At 44.7% G+C, this 26,751-nt stretch overlaps 1 protein-coding gene across 1 annotated transcript in view; it reads left to right on the forward strand.

The window, feature by feature from the left end:
* The first annotated feature begins 3,744 nt into the window (after positions 1-3,744).
* The window catches only part of KCTD19 (potassium channel tetramerization domain containing 19), a 28,268-nt gene continuing 5,261 nt past the window's right edge, over positions 3,745-26,751 (forward strand). The window contains exons 1-8 of the mRNA XM_045986951.1: positions 3,745-3,756; positions 7,881-8,177; positions 18,968-19,118; positions 20,173-20,364; positions 21,596-21,727; positions 23,492-23,702; positions 24,884-25,044; positions 26,340-26,443. Coding sequence (XP_045842907.1) covers positions 3,745-3,756; positions 7,881-8,177; positions 18,968-19,118; positions 20,173-20,364; positions 21,596-21,727; positions 23,492-23,702; positions 24,884-25,044; positions 26,340-26,443 — 1,260 coding nt within the window. The remainder of the gene's footprint in view (positions 3,757-7,880; positions 8,178-18,967; positions 19,119-20,172; positions 20,365-21,595; positions 21,728-23,491; positions 23,703-24,883; positions 25,045-26,339; positions 26,444-26,751) is intronic.

Here is a 26,751-nt window from a genome sequence, read left to right on the forward strand (position 1 = left end):
ATAGCACCATTGTTCCCCCAGTAATAATTGAAACCAAATCTAAGTGTTATCTTTGAAGCCTCCTTTTCCTCATCTCCCATATTCATCTCCTATTTTTTTTTGTAAGTCTTCACTTATCTACCCACAAAATACACCTTGACTCTGTCCACTTCTTTTTAATCTCCACTGTCATCTCCTATCTAAGCCATTCATTATCTCTTATCTGGACTACTATAACAGGCTTCTAATGGGTGAGAGTCATATTTTAAAAATAAGTATTAGATCAGGACACATCCCTGCTTAAAATGCTTTCATGAAAACTGACAAGCTGATTCTAAAATTTTAAAAGAGAATAAAGGGCTAAGAATAGTCTAGACAACTTTGAAGGAGAAAGAGGAAAGTAAAGTGAAGGAGGGCACTGACTTTACCAGTTATCGAAACCTACTGTTAACCCATAGTAGTTAAAAAAGCGTGATACTGGTGTAGGAATAGACAAACAGAACAGTGGAACAGAACAGAGGTCATACAAACAGATTTACAAAGGAACTTGGAATATAGCAGAGATACTATAAATAGGTTCTGAGGAAACTGGCTACCAGTATAAAAAATACAATTATATCAAATCACACATTGTATATAAAAATAAATTCCAGGTTGATTAGACTTAAGGAAGAGCAAAGCAGCAGAAATTTTAGGGAAAAAAAATTCATTAGTATAGGGGAAAACTTCAAAATTAAGACCAAAAAATCACAAATCATAAGGAAAAATAAACTTGACTACCTTAAGATGAAAATTTTCTGCATGACAAAGGAAAATTTAAACATGGGGAAGGGTGCCTGGGTGGCTCAGATGGTTAAGCGTCTGCCTTCTGCTCAGGTCATGATCCCAGGGTCCTGGGATAGAGTCCCACATGGGGCTCTCTGCTCTGCGGGAGCCTGCTTCTCCCTCTCCCTCTACCGCTCCCTCTGCTTGTGCTCTTTCACTCTCTCTGTCAAATAAATAAATAAAATTTTTAACAACAAAAAAAAAATGTATGGGAATTTTTTAGTACAGGGAAGTATAACAACAAACAAATATATAAAACAGTCTATAACTGCACCACAAGCTCACAGAGTATCCCTTTGGACATTAAAAAGAAAGAAATGCTTATTACTTAGCCAGAAAATTCCAACAGTAAAGTACAGAATAAAAGTGAAAGCCTTTCTTCCCCAAAGATGACCACTGTGTCTTACTTAATTTTGTAATGCATATACCAGTTCATTGATTTAATTGAAAGTATCTGTTTTATTGATTAAAAAAAGCTAGTTGCCAAATAATAGATATGCTCTTATACCTTAAAAAATACCTATGTGTGTATGTTTGTATAAGTAATGGAAAAGGTATGGAAAGAGGGAGAGGGAAGAACATTCTTTTACTTTAGATAGTTCTGCATTGCTTGAATTGTCAGAATGAGCACAATTAATTTTGTTACTCCAATGACTGTAATAAAAGGAAACAAAAACAAGCAAAAAAAAATCTGCCATGTGCCATTATAGCTGGAGAATGTAAGAAGTACATGTCCCACCCCCAACAGAAAAAACTAAATCAATATTCTTCTTTAAAAAAGCAAGAAAAGTACAAAAGTGTGTCAAATCAACAAAGCTTTTCTTAACTAGCTTGTAAAATAAGAGAGCTCAAAGTAGTTTGGAAAAGAAAAAATAAACCTGAAATACCTGCATCAGTCTATTCATACACATACCACACTACTAACTTTGGTTGGGGCGGAAGGATTTCCAGAGGAAGGAAAGATTAATAACCTCTTTGTTCATTTATGTAATGTCTGTTATAGCATGCACTAGTTTTTATAAATTTTAAATAATAATTTTTAAACAAGATAAACCTGAATTATTTCATATTCCACAAATATGGAATTAAGAAAGGCAACTTTTTGTTATGGTTAGAGCGCAGGCTCTGGACTCAAGAGTCCTGGGTATGGGGCACCTGGGTGGCTCAGTGGGTTAAGCCTCTGCCTTCCGCTCAGGTCATGGTCCCAGGGTCCTGGGATCGAGCCCCGCATCGGGCTCTCTGCTCAGCAGGGAGCCTGCTTCCTTTCCTCTCTCTCTGCCTGCCTCTCCGCCTACCTGTGATCTGTCTGTCAAAATAAATAAAACCTTAAAAAAAAAAAAAAAGAGTCCTGGGTTAATAAACCCTGGTCACTTTGGGCAGAAGACTAAAACTAATTTTAACATATCTGTAAAATAGGCACAATAACAGCATCTGCTTTACAGGCTTGTTATGGGGATTAAATATTGCGGGGGAAGGGGGTGGGCGGGAGCATATAACTCAGGGCCTGGCATTAAGGATAGAGTAAATTTGGGGCGCCTGGGTGGCTCAGTGGGTTAAGCCTCTGCCTTCAGCTCAGGTCATGATCTCAGGGTCCTGGGATCTGCTCGGCAGGGAGCCTCCTTCCTCCCTCTCTCTCTCTGCCTGCCTCTCTGCCTACCTGTGATCTCTCTCTCTTTTTGTGACAGAAAGAGAGAGATCACAGGTAGGCAGAGAGGCAGGCAGAGAGAGGGGCGGGGCGGGGGGGGGGGCAGGCTCCCTGCTGAGCAGAGAGCCAGATGCGGGCCTCAATCCCAGGACCCTGAGACCATGACCTGAGCGGGAAGGCAGAGGCTCAACCCACTGAGCCACCCAGGCACCCAAAATAAATACAACTCTTTGGAAAAAAAAAAAAAAAGAGTAAATTTAATAAGGGTAAAAAGCTGAATTAGGAATGCTCTTAACTTTCCCAACGGGTCTACCCCTCAGAGACGCAGAAAACAAGTTTGGCGAATCAGAGCCCAGGTCAAAGGTGGGGTACACAGTTCCTCAGCCAATTCTCTCCAGCTCCTTGAGAAACCAGCCGCTTGCCCTTGCTTTCACAACCGAGGCCCTTTCGGAGAGTCTCTTAAAAGGAGGGCCCACATTCGGATGGATCAAAGAAATGGCCAAGTTCTTGAGGCAGAGACTAGACGAAGAGAGGGACTGATAAGGGAACATCCTTTCTCATTTTACCGCAAAGCCTTCCTGGGTCTGAAATTTTCAAAAAATGCCAAACGAACGCCCTTCGTGCCCTCCTCAAGAGCACCGCGACCTCCAAAGCGCTTCTCAGCTTGCCCCTTCTCCCGCCAAAGGCCCTCTTGGGGCTCCGTTTCCTTCCATTAGCTCAGACCCTTTCCGGTTCCTGGTTTCCGGCCATAGTGTCCTGTTTATCTACTTTCTCCTCCACTTCAGACTCTGTTCGTCTCCCTCAATTCCTCGCCCTCCTCCCCACACTCTCAGGTTACTTCACGACTCTTCCGTCTCAATAACCCTTCCTCTGCCTCAGGGACCGCTCCTCTGCCGCCATTCCCCCGCGTCAACCTCAGGTTCCCCCACCTCTACCTCAGTTTTCTCCCCTCAGCCTCAGGCCCCACGCTCCCCGCCCAGGTCCTCCGGTCCTGGCCCTACCGGGCTGCTCCAGACTCAGCGCCCCCAGGCGGCGGATGCCTTCCTCGTCCAGATCCCACTGCTCCGCCATCCCGGCCCGCCCCTCACCTGTCTCGGTCCACGAGACAGGCTAGCGCACGCCAGGTCCCGCCCCCCGCCACAGGCCCCGCCCCCCGCCCCCGCGTGCCGCCGATCACCCCGGGCGGTTAGGGCGGTGATCGCGCGCCTGCCCTCCTGCCTCAAGAGTCCCGGCTATGGTATGGATCCCGCCCTGGCGGGGGCGCCAAAAACACCAAAGCGGCGAATGGGAAGGCGATGTGGCCAAGGGTTAGGGACCTGGCTCTGGGACACGGGATGGGATAGGGCCCCAGCTTTGAAGGGTTTGGGGTCTGGCTCTGTGGGGTTGGAAGAATGCGCCTGTTTTGAAGGATGATGTGTTCTAGTTTGAGGTTCTGGGGGACTTCAGGTCTGAGAGGTGGAGGGTATGCCTCTTAACGAGGTGAAGTTCTTGATGTCTCAGCGTTTGGAGCTGTTGACTCTGAGACGAGGCGGTGGCCAGCGGGGGAGTGGTAGGGAGGTGTCCAGATCTGAAGGAGTGGGGTAGGGGGTGGGCGGGGGCAGCTCTCTGAGGCATGATAGGGAGGGAGCCCCAGATCGGACCGTTGGTGAACTTGGCTCGGAGGAGTTGAAGTCCTGTCTTTAGATCATGAGGTGGTTCTAGCTCTAGAAATTGATTTGGAAGTGCTCCTTTGGGAGGGAGGAGCAGTGCGGAAAGGAGAAATACTCTTTGGAATTGAGTATGGGCTGGAGATGATTATTGCTAGGACTACCCTACCCCATTTCCTATAGTCAGTTTGGCAAGAAGCCTCTTGTCCTTCAAGTGCTCTAGGTCCCCAAGCTTGCCTCTGACCGAAGGCTCTCCCCAGGCTGGGATACTTCTATACTAGCAAACTCCTGTGCAGTCTTTGGAAAGAGAACTCTAGAAAGAGCAGCCACATCCATAATCCCTACCCTCATTCCAGCAGGCATCTCTTGAGAGCCCGCCTGTGGATGGGTCATGTATGTGTATGAAAGAGGCAAACTCTTGAGCCAAGACATTCTTGTCAAAGCCTGTCCTTAATAAGAAAAGAGGACTGAGAACAGAGCTGTGACTCACCTTCCAGGAGTGGGTTTTCTTTGGCAGCCAAAATCTGCATAGTAGGAGCACTTAACACTGAGCTGTCAACCAGCTAATCACCTTTAAGAAAAACAGAAAGCAAAATCAAGAGTCCTTGCATATTTATGCTTTCTGGTCCAGGTGGGACCCTTATTTACCATCAGCTTGTCATGCTCAGCTGTAGCCATTTTTAAAGAGGGCCAGGATTCAAAAGCCTAGATTAGTTCATTAGATTGGCTTTTCTCCCTGAGTTTCTGTCAATCATGACACCATTTAAAAATCTGTAATCTTTCTCATGACCCCTTTAACTCTTCTAGCCTCAAATGTGGCATATATAATTGCCCTTCTTTACATCTGAATATAGACCAGGTTATTTTAAGAGAAATGAACTCCATCCACTTCTTTGTTGTATGCATTTATTTTCCTTCCTCGGCTGTCAAAATAGAAGATGCAGGTTTTGTTGGAGAAGTAGTCCTTTCCTCTCTTTAGCAACCACCTCTTTCACACTCTTCCCCCCCTCCACACCAACATTTTAATGCAAATTTTGAAAGATTCAGAGAGGGTGAAAGAACTATATACCCACTGCCTGCATTCTACAGTGAACATCTTGCTGTATTTATCACATGTCCATCTTTCCATCCCTTTACCAATGCATATTGGTTTTCTGATGCATTTCAAAATGTTATAAACATCAGTACATTGCATCCCAATTGCTTCAGCATGCATAATTTTTACTTAGAATTCAAAATTATTTAATGGTTCTTCTTAAGGTGCAATTTTTATGCTATTTACCACCTTTTAAATTTTGTTTACAAGAGTAGTGGTCCTTGAGTGTTTATTTTAAAATCTGATACAGATGGTTTGTATGTTCGTATATTCTACTTTTTTATAGTGTTGATAAGCTAAGTCATCTTTTTTTTTTTAAGATTTAATTTATTTATTTGACACACAGAGAGAGATCACAAGTAGGCAGAGAGGCAGGCGGGGGGGTGGGGGAAGCAGGCTCCCCGCGGAGCAGAGAGCCCAACATGGGGCTCGATCCCGGGACCCTGAGATCACGACCCGAGCCAAAGGCAGAGGCTTTAACCCACTGAGCCACGCAGGCGCCCAAGTCACCTTTTCTAAATTCTTTTTTTATTAACATATAATGTATTATTTGTTTCAGGGGTACAGGTCTGTGATTCATCAGTCTTAGACAATTCATAGCCCTCACCATAGCACATACCCTCCCCAATGTCCATCAACCAGCCACCCCATCCCTCCCACCCCCCTCCCCTCCAGCAACCCTCAGTTTGTTTCATGAGATTAAGAGTCTCTTGTGGTTGTCTACCTCTCTGCTTTCATCTTGTTTCATTTTTCTCTCCTTTCCCCTATGATCCTGTTTAGTTTCTCAAATTCCTCATATCAGTGACATCATATGATAATTCTTTCTCTGATTGACTTATTTCACTTAGCTTAATACCCTCTAGTTTCATCCACATCGTTGCAAATGGCAATATTTCATTTTTTGATGGCTGCATAATATTCCATTGTAGATATATACCACATCTTTTTTATTCATTCATCTGTTGATGGACATCTAGGCTCTTTCCATAGTTTGGCTATTGTGGACATTGTTGCTATAAACATTACATTTGTATCTTTAGCATAAACACCCAGTAGTGCAGTTGCTGGGTAATAGGGAAGTTCTATTTTCAACTTTTTGAGGAACCTCCATGCTGTTTTCCAGAATGGCTGCACCAGCAATAAGCTAGGTTATCTTGAAGCAAAATAGTGGACTTACATGAATAGATAAGCTTGACCTTTTAACAATGAGCTGAGGAAGGTTAATGATCTTTGCTGCCTTTGTATATACAAAAAGGAAACCACAACATTCAGGTATTCTGCTATGGCCTCAATAATGTAACGTCTTTGCAGATATGATCCCAAGAAAGCTCTGCATGCACTCAGAGGGGTAGGAAGTGCCTCCTCATAACTCTCGCTCTCTCTCTTTTTTTTTTAAAGATTTTATGTATGTATGTATGTATGTATGCACGTATTTGAGAGAGCGAGAGAAAGAGCACAGAGAGGGGCAGAGGGGGAGGAGGAATGAAAGGATCCCAAGCAGATTCCATGCTGAGTGTGAAGCCCAATGTAGGGCCTCATAACTGTTTTAAATGGCTTTATTAAGAAATAATTCCCATACTACAATTTATCATTGAAAGTGATACAGTTCAGTGGTTTTTAGTATATTCACAAAGTGTGCAACTAGTATCACAATTTTACAACATTTGCATTATCTGAAGAAGAAATTCCATACCTGTTATTAGTCACTGCCCATTTACCCACAGCCTCTCTAGCCCTAAGCCACCACTAATCTATTCTAGAAATTTGCCTGTTCTGCACATTACACATGGATGGAATCATGTAATATGTGGTCTTTTGTGTCTGGCTTTTTTCACTTAGCATAATGTTTCAGTGTTCATCTGAGTTGTAGCATGTAGCAGTACTCCCTTTTTATTGACAAATAATACTCCATTGTATGGATACACTACATTTCATTTATTCAGCAGTTGATCAACATTAGTTTGTTTCTAACGTTTCTAATGTTTGGCTGTTATGAATAATGCTTCTATGAACATTCATCTGCAAGTTTTTGTGTGGACATAGGTATCATTTCTCTTGAATTTATAACTAGAAGTGGAATTGCTGGGCCATTTAGTAACTACATTTTGATGAACCACTAAACTGTTTCCCAGAGTAGCTGTACCACTTTACACTATGTTTTGAACTTTTCAGAGTACAAGTATTACCTTTCTTTTATTAAATTTATTCCTAAATATTTTGTTCTTTCTGATACTGTTGGAATAGAATTGTTTTCTTAATCTCATTTTTGGATTGTTCATTGCTAGTGTATTAAAATCCAGATGAGGGGCACCTGGGTGGCTCAGTCAGTTAAGCATCTGACTCTTGATTTTAGCTCAGTTCATGATCTCAGGGTTGTAAGATCAGGCCCCTCAATAGGCTCATGCTGGATGTGGAGGTTACTTGAGATCCTCTCTCTCCCTCTGCCTCTGCCCACTCCCCCAACTCTTGCACACACACACTCTCTCTCCCTCTCAAATAAATACATAAATAAAATTTAAAAATAAAAATACAATTGATATATCTCTTTCACCCTTGTTGAACTCATTCCTAATAATTTCCTAGTGAATTCCTTGGGGTTTCATCTACAAATAGTCTCACTTCTTCCTTGCCAATATGGATGCTTTTTATTTCTTTTTCTTGCATAGCTTTGTTTTCATTCTTCTTTTAGGAGGAGCCTGGCATGCCTCATGAATCAGCAGAGGATTTGTTTCATTTCAACGTTGGGGGCTGGCATTTCTCAGTTCCCAGAAGCAAACTTGCTCAGTTTCCAGACTCCCTGCTATGGAAAGAGGCTTCAGCCTTGACCTCTTTGGAAAGCCAGAGGCTATTCATCGACAGAGATGGTTCCACATTTAGGCATGTGCATTATTATCTCTACACTTCCAAACTCTCCTTCTCCAGTTGTGCAGAACTGAACTTACTCTATGAGCAAGCACTGGGTTTGCAGCTGATGCCTTTGTTGCAGGTAAGATACTCTTGTCTTCTCAGAGTGATCAGAAACATAAGACTTATATCAATCACTAAGTGTTGGATCCTTTCATGTATTGGTTGCTGAGATGACCCTCTTAATGGGGAAGTATGATGAATGAGTTAAAGCAATAAATAAACGGAATAAACGATTTCATCCTGACTGTGCCTTACCTCTACCAGTAGCCACCACATTTCCAGGATGGGACTTAACCAGCTGCGGAGTTGGTTCCTTGACTCTTGGAAATCGTATTTTAACATTCTTCTTGAATCTTAATTTTTCTCCAGACTACAGAAACCATTTCTATAGCTTATCTTAAGTAGTTTATTCTTAGGTTTTGGGCAATGATTTTCCTTTTAACCTAGAAAAGCTAAATATTATGACTGGAAAGGACTATTGGCCATGCTCCATACTAATCCCACTGTCTGGACAAAGTGTTGTTTATGGGATCCATCTCCGTAAGCACTGACCCGATAAGTCACAGTTCAGCTCAGGGCACTACCAGCTGTGCCTCCCCAACAACTCTTAGAAGAAAATTGAGGTAGATCGTGCGTATCTGGGTCATAGAGGAATGAGAACATTTCACACTGAGTGTTTTTGTAGGTATTCCTTACTAAATAACTTAATGTTTTTTCTTAAAAGTTATTATATATTTGGAAATCAAAACCCTAAAAAAAAACCCTTAACATGTGTCAACACAAGTTGTTGTAGTGGTCTTTTCTTTTTATTTTTTTAAGGCTACCCACCTGAAATAAAGATTTTTTCCACTACCTCTGCAATGGAGTGCTAGAATAATTACAAGTGGCTTCAAAAGTACTTACATTCCCTGGTATATCAAGATTGCTGATGACTCTATGCCAAAGCACTGATTCTGTGGGGAAAAGGAAGGAGTCACATGTTCATTACAGAAAATCAAAGAGATCAAGGCAATTTTTTGAAGAACTATTTTAAAGAACACAAGCCCGTTATACAAACAGTTTATAAAGCCCTTTAATTCCTTTCCTATCCTCACTTTCCAAACTGAAACAAAATCTATATGGGAAGCAACTTCAGAACAGGAGGTCGCAACTCACAGGCCAATGAGTGGGTCCAATTCCAAAGTTCCAAGTTGTGTGAGCAGTAGAAGTATTTGAAGAATCACGTGGATCTGCCTCCCTAAAGATACAGTAAAACTAGTGCTTGTGTTTTGGAAATAGTGTTTTCAAAGAAATAAACACTTAAGCTGGTCTAATTGAAGTGATGTTTATTCTTTGAAGCAGAGTATAAATACAGCTGGAGAATCAATAGCCATCTCAAGCAAATCAACAGCCTCACCCATTTCCATCACTTTCTCCACTGCTAAGGCCTGTCCAAAACTCAGGTTCTTGCATAAATGTATGAATGCTTTCCTTGGAGAAAATGGGAGTTTTCCAATTATTAGTCTAAAGACTATTCTCAGGCAGTCCAACTTAATGCATTCAGCCAGTATTAATTAAAAACATTTTGGGTACCAGGCATTATTCCTGTGGGCTTTAAGGAAAACATGGAATGAACCAACAAAAACAAAATGTGAGGCACAAGTAATTTTAAACTTTCTAGTAGCCATATTTTTTAAAAATTAAAAAGTGACATTAATTTTAATATTTTCTCTAATGCCACATATTTAAAGTGCTATCTTTACAGCATGTGATCAGTATTTTAAAACTGATATATTTTACATTTTTGTACAAAGTCTTCAAAATCTGAGCTGTGTTTTACACATATTATAACACATCTCAGATCCAGAAGATTGCATTTCAGTATATACATACAGCTTCTTTGGAAAACAGTCTGGACATTCCTCAAAAAATTAGAGTTATCATGCAACCCAATTAATTCCACTTCTAAGTCTATACCCAAGAAAAATTAAAACTTAAGTCCACACAAAAACTTGTAAACAAATGTTCAAAGCAGCTTTATTCATAGTAGCCAAGAAGTAGAGACAATCCTTATGTTTTATCAGTTGTTAAATAACAAACAAATGTATATCCATACAATGGAATATTTTTGTCAGTAAAAAGGAATGCAGTACTGATACATGTAACAACAAGGATAAGCTTTAAACATTATGCTAAGAGTAAGAAGTCAGACACAGAGGCCATATTGTGTATGATTTAATTTATATAAAATGTGCATAGTAGGCAAAGTTATAGAGACAGAAAGTAGATTAGTTGTTGCCTAGAGCTGAGGTACAGTGGGGGAAGGATAAGGTGAGGAGGATTGGCAATGACTGTAAATGGGTACAAAGTTACTTTTAAGGATGTTTAAATAGATTGTGATGATGGCTGCCCAGCTCTGTGAACATACTAAAAACCAGTGAACTGTACAACTTAAATTGGAGATTTTATCATTCATATTATATATAATAAGAATGCATTTCACATTAAATATATTTCAATAAAACTATAAAAAAACATTGACTTCTATCTTAATATTAGACCAGGAGTCATCAAACTATACCCTATGGATAAAATCCAGCCCACTACCTTTTTTGTACACCATGTTAGCTAATAATGGTTTTTACGTTTTTATATGGTCAAACAAAAACCAAAAGAAAAATATTTTATGGTGCATGAATATTATCTGAAGTTCAAATTTCAGTGCCCGTTAAGTTTTATTTTAACACAGTCATGCTCACTTGTTTATATATTGTGGATAGCTGCTCTTGAGCTTTAATAGAGTTGAACAGTTGCAACAGGGACCATATTCTCAAAGCCTAAAATATTTGCTATCTGAACTTTCACAAAAAAAGTTTGCCAGGGCACCTGGGTGGCTCAATGTGTGAGGCACCCAACTCTTGATTTCTGCTCACGTTTTGATCTCAGGGTCATGAGTTCAAGCCCCACAATATGTCAACCCCTGGCCTACACTCTAGTAGGTCACAAGAAAAGCAAGACCAGTTAGGAGGCTCCTGTAGCATCCAGATAAAATACAGTGGTTGTTTGGCCTAAGGTGGTAATAGTGGAGTTAGAAGAGTCCAAATTCTGGATGTGTCTCTGTGAGAGGACTGACAGGGTTTGCTAATGAATTATTGGTGTGAGTTGTTGGTAGGGGAAGAGAGAATGGATTAACTCCTTTGTATCCTAAGCAGTAAGTGAATGGTGGATTCCCAGGGATGTGCAGGTTTAGGGGGAGAAATCAGGAGTTAGGATTTGAATGTGTTAAATTTGAGAGGCAAGAAAAGGGTATTTATTAAAAAATCTAAGTGGCAATGGTGAGAAGGTGGCAGGATGTACAAGATCTGGAATTCATGGGAGCAATCTGATCTGGAGGTGTAAATTTGGGAGTCATCAAATCTGCTATGTAAATCCATGAGCCTGGATGTTCATAGAGAAAATACAGAATAGTCATTCCAGGTCTGTACATTAACGTTACAGTGTATCCTGGAGCTTTCTATGTGATTTGGGAAGTCCCCTTTGCCTAAATAAATGTAAGCTGCTTCCGGCCTCTCACAAGTCATCAGCCTGGTTGAGAGTCAGCTGCTACTGCAGTGTGAAATTTCTCTGCAGAGTCCCCCACATGGGTTCAAGGTTTTTGGCAGACTAGAGATTCCCTTTAACTTGTCCCCTTGAAGCCCACTGAGGACTTAGTATGACAGTGCATGCTACTTGTGTTTCCTTTTTCATTGCCTTCTGGGGACTTCTAAGTTTAGAAACTCAAATCATTCTGCCTATGAGCATTCTGCTACCAGCAAGCAACCCAAATACACCTGCATTCCTTGTGCTCGAGGGAGCCAGGGAGTTCTTATGTTGATCACACAAATGATGCTTTTATGAAAACAGACAAGTAACAGGTCTCACATTTCCTGTTACTCATGATGTGAAGACAGATTACCACTGTAATCCTGGAAAGCAAGATTACATCAACAGTAGATACTCATCCCAACAGCATAGCTTGTCTGCTGATGTATGGGTAAGTGGACAACTTGACGTGGCATCTGCATGCCCTGTCCTGTCCCAGCACATACACAGCCACGTGCATGCATGGGTACTCACCCACACACATACTTTGAAGTTCAACCATGTCCCTAAGCACCCAAAATGACTTCTCCTCACACCTTTTAACTTGCAATTTCTTCTTCCTAGAATGATCCCCCTCCATGTGTTCCAAGGGAAGCCTAGCCTGACATTTCCAGGCAGCGTTTTGTTTCTCTGCCCTGAGTTAATTCCTGTCACCTATCAGTGCTATTCTGTTTGGCTCAGGTATTCGTGTATCTTCCTCCTTCACTAACCTGTATTCTTTTCATATTTGCATTCCCAGCCTCTCACAGCACCCAGCCTGTAACAGGTGTTTAATAAGCATCCACTGAGAGAGCATTGAATGATGTACCCAAGATGACCTATGAAGGTTGAATCTACTTCTGCGGGGTCAGGGAACGGGAGGTAGTCGTGGGAGAGGCGGGTTTGAGATATTGATAGTTGTCTCTTATTTGGCTCCTTTGGCTGATAGCAGCTCTTCTGCACATCCTCTTGTTCTACTAGCCTTGCTTCCTTTGAGTTTCACATTGGTGCTGGCCTTCCTTGTTTTTATAAGGTAGCTGGAGATTTGTGAGCTCCTCCAAGCTCCTTCCAGCAGCCCACATCAGAGCATTAGACATCTCTGAGCACTGATTCTGCTTTGGAAAACCTCCATTAAGTCCCTGAGCTCTGCCAGTAGTACATTCGTGAGCCATCTTGTGGTGGTCATACCTACACACATACACTCTATATTTCCCTAAAGAAATTCTCCCTCAGGGCGCCTGGGTGGCTCAGTGGGTTAAGCCTCTGCCTTTGGCTCAGGTCATGATCTCGAGGGTCCTGGGATCGAGCCCCACATCGGGCTCTCTGCTCAGCAGGGAGCCTGCTTACCTCTCTCTCTCTCTGTCTGCCTCTCTGCCTACTTGTGATCTTTCTGTCAAAATAAATAAATAAAATCTTTAAAAAAAAAAAGGAAAGAAATTCTCCCTCTAATAACTTTATGGGTCATTGCATGTGAATAGTAAAATTCATAGAAGTAGTATTCAGGCAGAAGTGGAATTGAACGCCATAGAGAGCAGCCATATACTCTGTGGCAACTTCAGTCAATGAAGCCAAAGGACAGCTGGAAGCTAGGCTCTCTGAAATGCTCTTCACTGATTCATTACCTCTTTCATTCTATGAAAATGTACTGAGGTGTGCCTGGGTGGCTCAGTTGGTTGAGCATCTGTCTACAGCTCAGGTCATGATCTCAGAGTCCTGGGATCCACTTCCACATTGGGCTCCCAGCTCAGCAGGGAGTCTGCTTCTGCCCCTCCCCCCGAATCATGTTTGCTCCCTTGCTCTCTCTATTAAATAAATAATAAAATCGTTTAAAAAAATGAATTGAGGGGTGCCTGGGTGGCTCAGTGGATTAAAGCCTCTGCCTTCAGCTCTGGGATCGAGCCCCACATCGGGGTCTCTGCTCAGCAGGGAGCCTGCTTCCTCCTCTCTCTCTGCCTGCCTCTCTGCCTACTTGTGATCTCTGTCTGTCAAATAAATAAATAAAATCTTTAAAAAAACAATGAATTGAGATCCCATGAACCATTATGGCTGCTGCAAATATAGCAGAGAACAGAACAGGCAAGAAGATCCTCATGGTTTTGGAAATTTTACCTACTAGGGGAGACTAACAGATGGTAAATAAATAAGTAGGTGTTATTGAGAACAATAAAGCAAAGTGAGGGAGTTAGGGAATGTGTTCTTCTGATTCATATAGCCCCTAAATGGCTTCCCATGAGTAGAATGCTTTGTGTTTCTAGAAGTCAGAGCAAGGATTGACTGAGAGAGTTTTAGAAAACAACCTAATTAAGGTTTCTGGGCCCAGTGCATGCAGCATGACTTGACTGGCAGGAATTGTGATCTTTTGGGATTTGTGTGTTTTTCTTTTTTAAGATCTGTCAAACATACCTTCTTTCTTGGGGACGCCTGAGTGGCTCATTCAGTTAAGTGTCTGCCTTCAGCTCGGGTTGTGATCCCAGATTCTCAGTCGGGCTCCTTGCTTAGCCGGAGCCTGCTTCTCCCTCTGCCTGCTGTTCCCCCTGTTTGTGCTCTCTCTCTCTCTCTAACAAATAAATAGATAAAATATGAAAATAAAGCAAAACAAAACATACCTTTCTTGGAGAGAATGGTACAGCTCACACGTTACATTTGTAGAAGTAGCAAGAAATGGAGATTTCATTTCTACAAAATAGATCATTCTCCTCTCAGCTAGTATATCTCTCAAGCTGGTTAGACTGTCCTACCCACCCACCCCACAGGGTATACCTGGATATCAAACAGCACCTCTGAAAAGGGAGTCCCGGCCCATCCTCCGGGTTGTTTTCCCAGACAGGGATTTCCTCCTGCAACACATCCTTTCCACAATGGCCAATTTAGAGTTGTTCAAGGGCACTGTTGTTTCGTCCACTGGGACAGAATTTCAGGATTTGAATCTGCAAGTGAAATAATGGCAGGTTCAAGTTCTTCTGATGCAGTGAGCTTAGCATGGGTTTCAAATGGTCTGCTGTTTCTTGTAGGCTCTCCCTAGTTTTACTCTCTTTTCTTTCTACTTCACCCGAGATCTTTTTTTTTTTTTTAAGATTTTTATTTATTTATTTGACAGAGATCCCAAGTAGGCAGAAAGCAGGCAAAGAGAGAGAGAGGGAAGCAGGCTCCCTGCTGAGCAGAGAGCCCAATGCAAGTCTTGATCCCAGGACCCTGAGATCATGACCTGAGCCGAAGGCAGAGGCTTAACCCACTGAGCCATCCAGGCACCCTCACGTGACATCTTTTGATCCATCACCAATCAGACCCAAGTTGAGATCTTTTGTCTTGTCCTCCTGTCTCCCTCTCCTTCTTCATGTCCTGTCCCTCTCCCTTCTAGATCTTCCCTCTGGACTCTAGGTCCCAAGTTGGAATCACTGCATTCCCTACTCTCTGAACTCTCTGGGCTCTGCCCACTGTAATCCTTTGTTGGCTCTTCCTTGGCATCTTTCTCAGTTTTTTGTGAATGCAGTCTCCTCCTCGGCCAGCTCATTTTGGGCTCCCTCATGTTTCATTTTGCTCTTCTTTCCAGAGGACTCAGTTTTCTCTCTCTCCATTTACACATATTGTTTCATTTAACACATCAATTCTGAGCATTTACTACATATTAGGTTCTAGACTAGAAACTGGGGATGCATCAAGCCAGCTGTTCCCCCACAAAGCCTGAAAGGACAGGCCTGAAACCAAGCTAGGAACCCAGAAAGAGAAGTTTGGAGGGGTCTGTGGGAACAAAAGAGAATGACCAATTCTAGCTAGGGGAGGCTCCAGGCTTTTCAGACAGAGAAGGGAGGAGAGAAGTGTTCTGGGAAGAGGAAATTGCATATACAAAGTTGAGGAGACATTACAGAGTCTTTGGAGTTTTACAGAGTTTAGAATCACTGATGATGGGATGCAGACAGAAAGAATGGTAGGAGATGAAGCTGGAAAGGTAGTTTGGGATCTGACCCCTAAGAGGAAGGAAATTAACATTTATATTACTTCCTTTAATCCTTACAATAATACCTTCCAGATTTTCCTATCTCCAGTTTGCCTGTGAGGAGTCTGAGGCTTCTAGAGGTTAAGTGACAGATGGGAGGCAACTTGTTAAGAGCAATGGTGAAGAGCATGGTTCTGGAATTCTGGGTTCCATTCCTAGCATCTCCACTTATGTGGGGGCACTGAGTACTTGTTCCCTTCTTGGGCCTTGTTTCCCATTGCTAAAAGGGAGTGATAAAAGCAGAGCCTACTTGGTATGTGGGGGAGGTGGGACATTAGGAGGATTCAGTTTAAAAATTTCTGGATGCAGTGTCTGGATGACTCAGTCAGTAGAATGTGCAACTTTTGTTCCTGAGGTTGTGAGTTCGAGCCCCATGTTGGGTGTAGAGATTACTTAAAAATAAAATCTTAAAAAAAAAAAGTGCCTGGGCAATAAATGTCAGCTCTCAAGTGACCAAGATTCAAAGCCCAGTCTGTCTGAGTTCAAGGCCCTTGTGCTTTTGGTGTATATCCTGCTGCCTCTATTGATTGTGAAGGACCTTGCATTCAATGCCAAGGAGAATTTGGATGTCCCATAAGTAGTGGGGAGCACTTAAGTATTTTAAGATGGAGAGTGGATTGGACTCATTTGCATGTTTGAAAGATCACGGAGAGGGCCTGGGGATGAGAGGACTAGGACTAGGGGAGGGGAAAGAAAGAAGAATGGGAACAGAGAGCAGAGCATGGAGTCTTAGGGCTTGCTGGTTGACTGGTGTGACTATCAGTCAAGTCACAGTCCCTGCTTGAAATCTTTCTCTTAACCAGGGGAGATATCAAACTCCTCAGTCCAGCTTACAGAGCTCTTCACTCTCTGGCTCTTGTTTACTGCTCTAGATTCATCTCCCTGACTCCCTCAACCTCCAAAACTTTTTTCTTAAGATTTTATTTATTTATTTGAGAGAGAGAGAGAGATTATAAGAGATCAGAGGGAGAGTCAAGAAGCCAACTCCCTGCTGAGCAGAGAGTCCAAGATGGTGCTTGATCCCAGGACCCCAAGATTATGATCCAAGCTGAAGGCAGGCACTTAACTGACTGAACCACCCAGGTGCTCCAACCTTCATACACTTTAAGGCTACAATCAAGGCACAGGGGCAGGTGGCCTCAGTATATATCTCTACCTATCATCCTCCCATCTGTCCTGTCCTTCCTGTGCAGTCACCGTTTTCTTTATTCCACTTACAAATACTGCCACATTATAATAATTTATTATTATTATTATTACCATCATCATCATTATCATCTCATTTTAATTCAGTAATCCTGCTCACCCACTGATGCAGAAACTGTTCCAGTTTCTCTGTTACCTTCCTAGCACCTCGTTTTTATTTCTCTTTGCCCAAGGCTAACTAACTCCCTCATACAGAAACCCATCTTTCACCAATTTCCCTCCTCAGGGTGGCTGCGAGCTTGACATAGAAGCTAAAGTCATGTGCAATGCTGAGCAAAGAGGGAGAAGAAAGCTTACATTTCCTTCCAACACTGTGCAAAGAAATTCTGGGGTTCCTGGAGCTCCTGAAACTTCAAAAACGATGCTGGCTTTTAATCTCCGTAATGTAAATTGTTGGTTTTCTCATCTTTTCTCAGCTTTCCTCCAAGCTGAGAGTTCCTTGAGTCTAGGCACAGTATCTTTGGTCCTGGTGATACACAAGCATTTCTCAAATAAATGCATGACAGACTCTCTTCTGGAGTTTCACACACACCCTGATCCTCCCTCCCATTACTCAGTGCTCCCAGAATGCACTCCCCACGACCCTGATCTTTTAGAGTCCTTCCACAAATCTACCAGTCACCCAAAGTGAGGAAGATTCTCCCATTTCTAGTCCCCTCCTTTTATAGACGCTAAGCGATTATGTGGGTGCATGGCCACCAGAGGGCACTTTCAACGCTTGGGCTTCCTAAGAGCAGCTTCACAAGAGCCTCACCTGTGTTGTTCAGCTTAGAAGCAGGTTCTCATACTGAGTCTAAGGTGTTTTGTTGATTTTGTTGATTTTGAGGCTCTTAGAGGAAAGAAAAAGTTGTCATGTGGTGCCTTTCTAAAACTACTTTTCTAGCTATCTCCAGAAATGTCTTGGGAAAATACTATTTTCTTCTAGAGTAGGGACAGGAAAAATGGGATTGCTGTTGTGATAATCTGCCCCTTATACAGGACTTTCAAGGGAGAATGGGTCCTTGAGTGACGGGCAGCACCAGCCCACCTTCTGCTTTGAGTTTCAGCCCTGCCCACCTAGTGTGCTCCAGCTTATGTACCCGACCCTGGTCACCTGCTCCTTCAAGTGGAGAAGCTCTGGACGTGGAAGACTGCTTGAGCAAGTCACAAATACTTTACCCTCAATTGCTTCATCAGTAAAATGGGAATGCAGACATTTACCACATCTGTCTCACAGAGTTGTGTCAGGGTATTTGAGCAAATGTATACAAAAGTGCTCTGGGGGCACCTGGGTGGCTCAGTGGGTTAAACCTCTGCCTTCAGCTCAGGTCATGATTTCGGGGTCCTGGGATCGAGCCCCACATCTCGCTCTCTGGTCATCAGGGAGCCTGCTCCCCCCCCCCACTTGTGATCTCTCTGTTAAATAAATCAATAAAATATTTTTTAAAGGGGCACCTGGGTGGCTCAGTGCGTTAAGCCTCTGCCTTCAGCTCAGGTCATGATCTCAGGGTCCTGGGATCGAGCCCCACATCGGGCTCTCTGCTCAGCGGGGAGCCTGCTTCCTCCTCTCTCTCTGCTTGCCTCTCTGCTTACTTGTGATCTCTCTCTGTCAAAAAAATAAATAAATCTTAAAAAAATATATTAAAAAAAAAAAAGTGCTCTGAAAACTGTGGTACCCTCTGCCATGTCCAATTCTCTGCTAAGCTCACGTTCCAGGATTAGGATGAACACAAACGATAAGCAGATCACAACAATTATACAAATTGTTGAGGGGAAATGGTAGAAAATCTCCAGTTTTTAATGATTAAATATAAATTACTCTTTAGCTTTATGTAAGATAAATTTTTATTAATCAGCATAAAATTATAACCCAAAAGGATTGTTTCAAAAATCAGAAGATGGTCATTGAAATTTTGAATATCAGCATATCATCTTGTAGACTAAATTTTTATATTTTTGTGTGATTGACTAAATTTATTTCAAAACACTTTGCCAAAGTGAGTCACATGCTATTTTTCCTGGTATTTTGCCCTAGAACTGATAATTATGCAATTTAGAATTTCAAGGCAGTAATTTTCTGTATCTCACAGACTCTAGATAATCTGAAGGAAGGGAAACACCACCTGCGTGTACGGCCTGCGGACATACCTGTTGCTGAGAGAGCATCTTTGAACTACTGGCGGACATGGAAATGTATCAGCAAACCCTCAGAATTTCCTATAAAAAGTCCCGCCTTCACAGGTATACCCACTGGCTGACTGTTCCTGTCGCCCACGCCAGCTTCCCTTCTCCTCGCCCTAACAGAGTAGCTTCCTCCAGAGAGCAAGACTGCTCTCAACGCTTGGGCTTCCTAAGAGCAGGAAGTAGTTCTGGATGATCTCTCTACCTCTCCATCATCTTCTTTGATCTTGTAGCCTGCACATGTCCTCTCCAAGGGTGCTTACCCACTGGAACTAAACATCCTTTTCCACGTTCATTCTTCTGCATACGGGCTTCATTTGGGCAGGGCTGGACTGTATTCTGCCCTCTCCTAGTAGTCTGAGAACTCCACCAACCTTTCAAGTCACCTCTAACTACCACACGAGAAGAGTCCCCAAATGATCACTGTCTGATGGGTGACTTGCAGTATAGATTGGCCTGAGACACCAATACAGCCATTCATGATTATTGATGGGTTTCGATCTTCCAAGAGAGTCAAAAGCATCTGTTTTGTGTCTGTGGGTAAAAATGGTTGGTTTGATCAATTAGAAAAAAACAGATGCGGGGTGCCTGGATGGCTCAGTCGGTTAAACAGCTGCCTTCAGCTCAGGTCATGATCCCAAGGTCCTGGGCTCGAGCCCCACATCAGGCTCCCTGCTCAGCAGAGAGCCTGCTTCTCCCCCCGCCCCCCGAGCCTGCTGCTCTGCCTCCTTGTGCACTCTCTATCTCTCTGTCTGCCTCCTTGTGCGCTCTCTATCTCTCTGTCAAATAAATAAATATAACCTTTAAAAAAAAGAAAAAGAAAAAACCAGATGGGTAACAAGTATGAATTTAATGACTTTGAGTCTATAAGCCAAACTGCTACAACATGTCCTACTGCCTTTCATTGCAGATAAACCAGATTTCCGTGTCCTTCTTCCCACCATACTTCTGCTTTTGGTGTTAGGGTTACATCTGGAGAGAGGGGGATGGGGAAAGGAGGCACCTGGCAGGGCCGTCTCTGGGGTGATCTCCCCAGCTTTCTCCAAGACCCTGGGATAAGTGAGAACCCTTGTCTCTGAGAGGTAGTGATGCCACTCTGAACATTCTTTTCCAGGCCTACATGATAAGGCACCTTTGGGACTCATGGACACACCATTGTTAGACACGGAAGAGGAAGTGCACTACTGTTTTCTGCCCCTAGACCTCGTGGCCAAGTACCCAAGCCTGGTGACTGAAGACAATCTTCTGTGGCTGGCCGAGACTGTGGCCTTAATCGAGTGCGAGTGCAGCGAGTTCCGCTTCATTGGTGATTGCTCTATCCTGGGGGAGGGGGGCTGATACAGCCTATCCACCCCTCCCCATCCCAGATCCCATGGAGGCTCAGCTTGGTGCTTAGAGCCTCAGAAGCTTCTTTGGGCTGAGGTGGTGGAGGCATGACAGAGCCTTCTGGAAGGCAAGCAGATTCCCAGCGTTAGACTCCCATGAACCTCAGGGCTATTTCATTCTGTTCATTTGGGGATGGCCTGGATGTAATGGAGCACGAGGGGGTGCCTGCAGTGATCAGGGGCCACAGGAGTTGGTGTGAAGGGCAAGGCCCTGAGCTGGGCTCAAAAGTCAGCTATTCTCTAGCTTGCCTTTATGTGTCTACTTGGGTGGGTTCCTAGCCCCAGTTCCTCTCACCATAAAATGAGCAACTATGGTTTCCTATTCCTATTCCTTTGTTTCAAAGAATGGTCCCTACCTGCTCTTTTATCCACTAAATCCAGAACAAAAGAGAAGGAGGGCATATGGTGAAATATTCCTCAAAATCATTGTAAAATTGTCTGCTTGAGCTAGTGACCTAAGGAGGGATATCTTCAACCCCTGGACAGAGAGAACCTCCTTCCCCCCACACCCCCAGAACACGCTCCGGTCAGGGTGTGAACTGAGTGAGCTCTTTGATTCCAAGATGCTGTTCCGCCTAAATGAATAGGACAGGAAACACCCAAATCGTACTGGGGCCCAACTGCCTGGAACCCCAGCCATTCCTTCTAGTCACCTCGAAAGTTGTTTTGATGTGCTTCTGAACCTCCAAGTTGATTCACACAGGACGTTAGCATTGGCTCCATCTCTGCCTCCCACACTGCAGTCCAGGCGGGGACAAACTGCAAGTGCCACCTGCCAGCCCAGCTCAGCTGGGTCCTTCCTCTGTAAGCGGCAAGACAACTCCCTCTTTTGGAATGACCTGCTCTTGGGTCAAGACTCACAGGGTAAGTCTCAAGGCCAGTAAGTTCACCAGGAAGTCCTGGCCTGAAAGCCCCAGGCCAGACCAAGGGAGGCCACACCTATGGACTCAAACACAGGAAAACAATGTAATTTGAGGTCTTTCACCTTGAAACCACAGACTTGAAGCTAATCTAACCAGGTATGTTTAGAATTTGTTTCAGAACAAGGAGAGCCTAGGATATGTTGCAGAACCACAAACCTGCCAAAACCCGGACCTACAGCTGAATCAGAAATAACCTCCTTAACCATTTTGTTTCCCCTTGCTTTTCAAGTGAATTTTCTACGCTCACAGAAGATTTTACTACCAGATAATTTCTCCAACACAGATGTGTTAGAAGCAGAAGTGGAGATTCTGGAAATCCCTGAGCTCACTGAGGCTGTAAGGTTATACCGGATGAACATGGGTATGTCACCAGGGGGACCTTGCCCTCCTCTTGACATTCTGGGGCAGTCCAGGCTTGAGCTGGAAAAGCCAAGATCAAACGTCTCCCCTTCCACCCACAACCACTTTGGGCTTTGGCTCAGCCCAGCCTGGGTGGGGAAACCAGGCCTGAATGTGCTAGGGAGGGAGGTTGGGCCCAAGCGCAAGCTTCCTGGGGGATACAGTGGGTGTGCCCTGCTTGTGGAAGTGGTGAGCACCTGGGAACTTGAAGCACCTGACGGCCACTGCAGTCCTTCCTCCTCCAGGCACAGCTGGAGGGCATGGGAGACTCTAGGGCACTTTCTCCACTAGTGCCTCAGTTATCCCACCCACCCCCAGATTCCCTTGTTTCCCTCCTCCACCACCTCCAGCTGCTGTGCCTGTCTGCCTGCTTCTGACACTTCCTGACCCAGGTCCAAAGCAGGCTTTCATGCTCCCAGCCTGCCTCATTCTAGTTTCTTCCTCGCGTGTTTTATTTGCCTTTCATCATCCCATCTACCGAATCCCATACGTCTATGGAAGCTATGGTGCATGTTGCAGGGAACCGGCTACCCCGGTGTGGCCTTAGCTGGCGTGCTGAGAGTGTAGAGAACTGTCTTGCACATGTGGAATCTGGCCTGTGCATCACCAGACAGTTATGCACGGGAATAAGGTCCTTCCCTGTGCTTAGGCCCAGCTCTCCCAGCCTCATCCCCAGGCAAAATGGGGGTTCTACCCGATCTGCAAGTAGTGGCATCCTGCAGCAGGTCTCAGGAGCCTGTTCTAGGGTCTTACAGTCCTCTCAAGGGGGGTGAGTTCAAATCCCTCCTTCAGGGGCTCCTACTTCTCAGAGGACATGGGCCAGTGAGAGATGAGCTGTAGGGGTGCCTGCTCCCCCAGAGCCATGAGAAGTTGGGAGGGAAAGCATGTTTGCAGTCAGGCTCTGTAAACCATGCAGCAGCCCGCAAAGACAAAGCATAGTTTTCACCTTTTATTAAGCACACAACTAAAGGAAACAGCTCCCATAGCCTTGGAGCGGGGCCAAGATGCCCTCAAATCCCAGCTCTGCCCCACCTAGGTTTGCGGTTTGGGGCAAGGTACTTAATTAGCCTCTCAGGATAGCTTCCTCATCTGTGATACAAGGATGGCATGACCCCTCCTGGAGGACTGCTCAGAGGGTTGGAAATGATCCATGAAAATCACCCAGCAGCTTGCCTGCTCGCCCACTGTTGCCACTGGGATAGGATCCTACAGATTGTGCACTGAGCCCACTGCAGTAGAGCAAGGGCCTGCCCATGAGCCAGCAACCCCATACCCAGTCTGAAACTAACACCACATGGCGTGTCTCCGGGGAAAATCCTGCCCAGGAGTGACAGGGGCTGTGATGCACGGCAGGTTCTGTGCTATGGTTGCTGATCCTTCCCCACAGATGGTCAGAGCAGAGCTTGGAACTAAGGGAGATTCCTGAAGAGCCTGGGGCCAAATGGCTGCTCTACTGAAATTTCTGAAAATCAAGTGTTAATGATACAGCAAACTAATCCCCCCAACCGCTACCTCCCAACAAATAACTTTGACCTCTAAACCCAACTAAGTATTCACAAAATTATACTGATTTTGAGAGGATCCGGATTTGGCTGTGCAAAGAAATAAGCTCCCTTTAAGCTTCTTTGGTACTAATTCAAGGCAGCAGTAGGAAGCAAGACCCAAAGCTTCTAATAGAGATATGACCATGAGGGGTCTAGGAGTCACCCCATTCTCACCGGCACAGGTGGCTGTTCCCGGACCTCTTGTCCTCCCCCAAGCCCTGGGAAGGGGGGCCGCGCAGCAGGCCAGGAGTCTGTGAAGCCGTTGTACATGATGGCGCTGGGTCTGCTTGTCAAGTACCCAGACTCTGCACTGGGACAGCTCCGCATCGAGAGCACGCTGGACGGCAGTAGACTGTACATCACGGGGAACGGGGTCCTCTTTCAGCATGTCAAGTAAGGCCCTCCTCAGAGAGCAGCTTGGTTCCACTCAGGCTGGTCTTTGCCCTTCCTCAGGAACCAAACTGGGGCCCTGTCTATGAGCCAGAGGGAAGTCGAGTCCTTGAAGGCAAACCCATCATTTTAGCTATACCCACCACCACCATTAAACCTAGGCCTTAAAGGAGAGGACTGGTGCTAAGTAGAAGGGTTCCCAGGGTTCAAAGGCTTCAGATGGTTTCATACTTCTGTTTTCTGCAATCCATTGCTGTTTTTAGCCCTGTTCTAGGTCTGAGGTGACCAGACCACAGTCACAACCCTCAGGGTGCTAGATAATTCCCCCGCCATGCAGACCTTTCTACGAAGGTCCTCCCCGTGCCCCTCAACATTTGGGAGACTTGATGGAGATGCAGAAGGGCCAGAACTGGGGGTGAGCTCAGGAAGCAAAGCCAGACAGGCTTTCTGAAAAAGGCAATACCTGGCCTTTGGCTTGGGGGATGAGCTCTTGAATGTCCCCATTAGTGCAGGAGCATGGATTCTAATCCTGTTTTATAGAAAGGCAAACTGATGTTCAGAGTGGAGCAGTTCTTTTAGAGTCACAAAACATGGATACCACAACTAAACATAGAAGTGGGTTTTCCTGGGCCCCTAGGAAGGTCAGCAAGTCCTTGGCATTTTGGGCCTTTGTGGCCCACACCATCCATCTCTCCCAGAGAGGTCCCATCCCTGATGTCACAGAGGGGAAAGACAAGTGTCTTTGGAGGCAGGGGGTTGATGTTCAGACCCCCAGCCTCTTTCCTAGGCACACAGGGTATCAGTAATCTCCTAAGACCATGGCAGGTCTTAGGGATACTTATGGGGGTATGATATGGGCAGATACTTACAGGGGTAGGATGGGAGTGGCTGGGCCCTGGCCTGGCTTCTGGAACCTTAGGCATAGCCTAGAAGCTTACAGTTAGTTGATTAAGAGGGCTTTGCTAAAGTAGGTCAGACTCAGCTCCAACATGGTGAGCCTGTGTGTCCAAGTTCAGTCTCCCACGAGACATCATCAGATTTCTGGTTAAAGCAGGAAATGATGTAGTGGCCACAGGTTTGAGGCAGTGGTAGGGGCAAGGCATTCTAGAGTGAAAAGTTGGCAGGCTAGACTCCCTTGGGGTGCGGTGCTGAGGTTCTCCTTAACAGGCCTTTCTTCTGGGCAGGAACTGGCTGGGGACTTGTCGGCTGCCCCTGACTGAAACTATTTCTGAGGTGTATGAGCTCTGTGCCTTCCTGGACAAGAGGGACATCACCTATGAGCCAATGAAAATGGCCCTGAAGACTCATCTGGAGCCGAGGACTCTGGAACCCGTGGATGTGCTCAGTAAATGAGAAATCTTCTTTATTTGAATTTAGCATCAGAGGAGGGCTTGGGCATCATAAAGCAAAGTCAAGGCTGGCCAGACCCAGGAACTATAGATGGAAGAGGAGAGGAAAGCCAACATTTGTAGGTTTTCCTAGAGGGAAACTTTCATATTAAGGTACCCCTCCTCACCTCAAGCCCATGAGTAGTCTTGAGTAGTATACACTGGGCCTGACCTCAGTATGGGGCTGCATGGGTCTCCAAGGGTATGACTGCTCTGGCTCTGAGCTCACATGCTGTGCTCACTTGATCCTCACAGCCATCCAGGGAGGGACAATCTCTGGGTGCATTTAACAGAGAAGCAGAGGCTCGGGGAGGTGACTTGCTCAAATCACACAGTGGGATAGTGATTGAGTTAGAGTTTGAATCTGAGTCCAAAACTAATGTTGTTTTCACCAGCTGCCCTGTAATCTCTAATAAACAACCTATTAACAACAAGTTGTTAGATCAAGTTTCCACTGTATTTCTATCATTCAGCAATAATCAAATTTATTGAGCACCTACCATACGCCAGGAAAGAAGTAGACACTTAGAGTGTAGAAGTGAGGAAAACGGACCCAGTCCTTATCATCATGGAGTTCACAATCTAATGATATACCTCTTACCCTTTGATTGTATAACCTAGGTATATGCCCTTTACTCCTTAACAAAGCTCACTGGAAACTGGTTCCCAAACATCAGAACAAAGCCTAAGTCTAACCTCCCCCAGGAAAAGGGTCATGGGTTCATCTTCTCAAAATAAAGCCCCGTTCTCCAGACAGGCCTAGAGGCAGTGACAGTGATTTGATGAGAGCTGGCAATGTGACATTTGCCAAACCATAAGCACGAACATACAGAGGCACTCCTCACCACATGAAGAGTTACACACCCAGGACACACCAGCCAGAAACCAGAGGCAGTTGGCAGTGTAGGTGGACAGGAACATCAGTCCAGCTTTCCTGAGAGAGGTGGGTTGGGGAAGAGCATCAGTATCCCTGGGATTGAGATTTTAGAGGATTCTCCCTTCCTACCCCGAGTTACCAGCTGACCCTCCAAGCTGCCATTCCAAACCCATCTCACCACCCAGGAAAGTGAGCTGGTGAGCTGCAGGGAAAGCCTGAGAGAAGGTTGGTTTCAGGGATTCCGGCTGCTTCTCAAAGGAGGCAACACCACATAACTGATGAAGATATTGAGTCTTAATCTGCGTTATTAACCAAAATGCCCCACTAATTTCCCTTCTGGTCATGTGACATGTTCCTTTTCACTGGTTTCTTCAGATGAGGAGTGGACGGCAGAAATTACTGTGTACTCCCCCCAACAGATCATCAAAGTTTATGTTGGAAGTCACTGGTATGCAACCACCCTGCAGACCTTGCTGAAGGTATGCCGTCCCCAGGCTCCCCTCCTTCCCTTTCAGCTTCTGTGGCTGAGCAGCTATAGAAGCTTGTCACCTGACCCTCACACAGCTCCTAGCCCCTGCTTAGAATAAGACCTTCCCCCTATTCCATGACCCAAAGTGCTCTTACTGTATGAGCAGCACACCAGGAAGGCCCTCAAGAGTTTGGGTTGAGGGGTCTGGACCAAGGAAGACACAGGTTGGGGTTACGAATGCCTCGAGAGGGTGGTCTAGTCCAGAGGCCAGCAAAACTTCAAGCAGGGATGTTCTTGTCCCTGGATGCTCTGCTCCCC

This window comes from Meles meles, chromosome 19, assembly GCF_922984935.1.
Source record: "Meles meles chromosome 19, mMelMel3.1 paternal haplotype, whole genome shotgun sequence".
Classification (NCBI taxonomy): Eukaryota; Metazoa; Chordata; class Mammalia; order Carnivora; family Mustelidae; genus Meles; species Meles meles.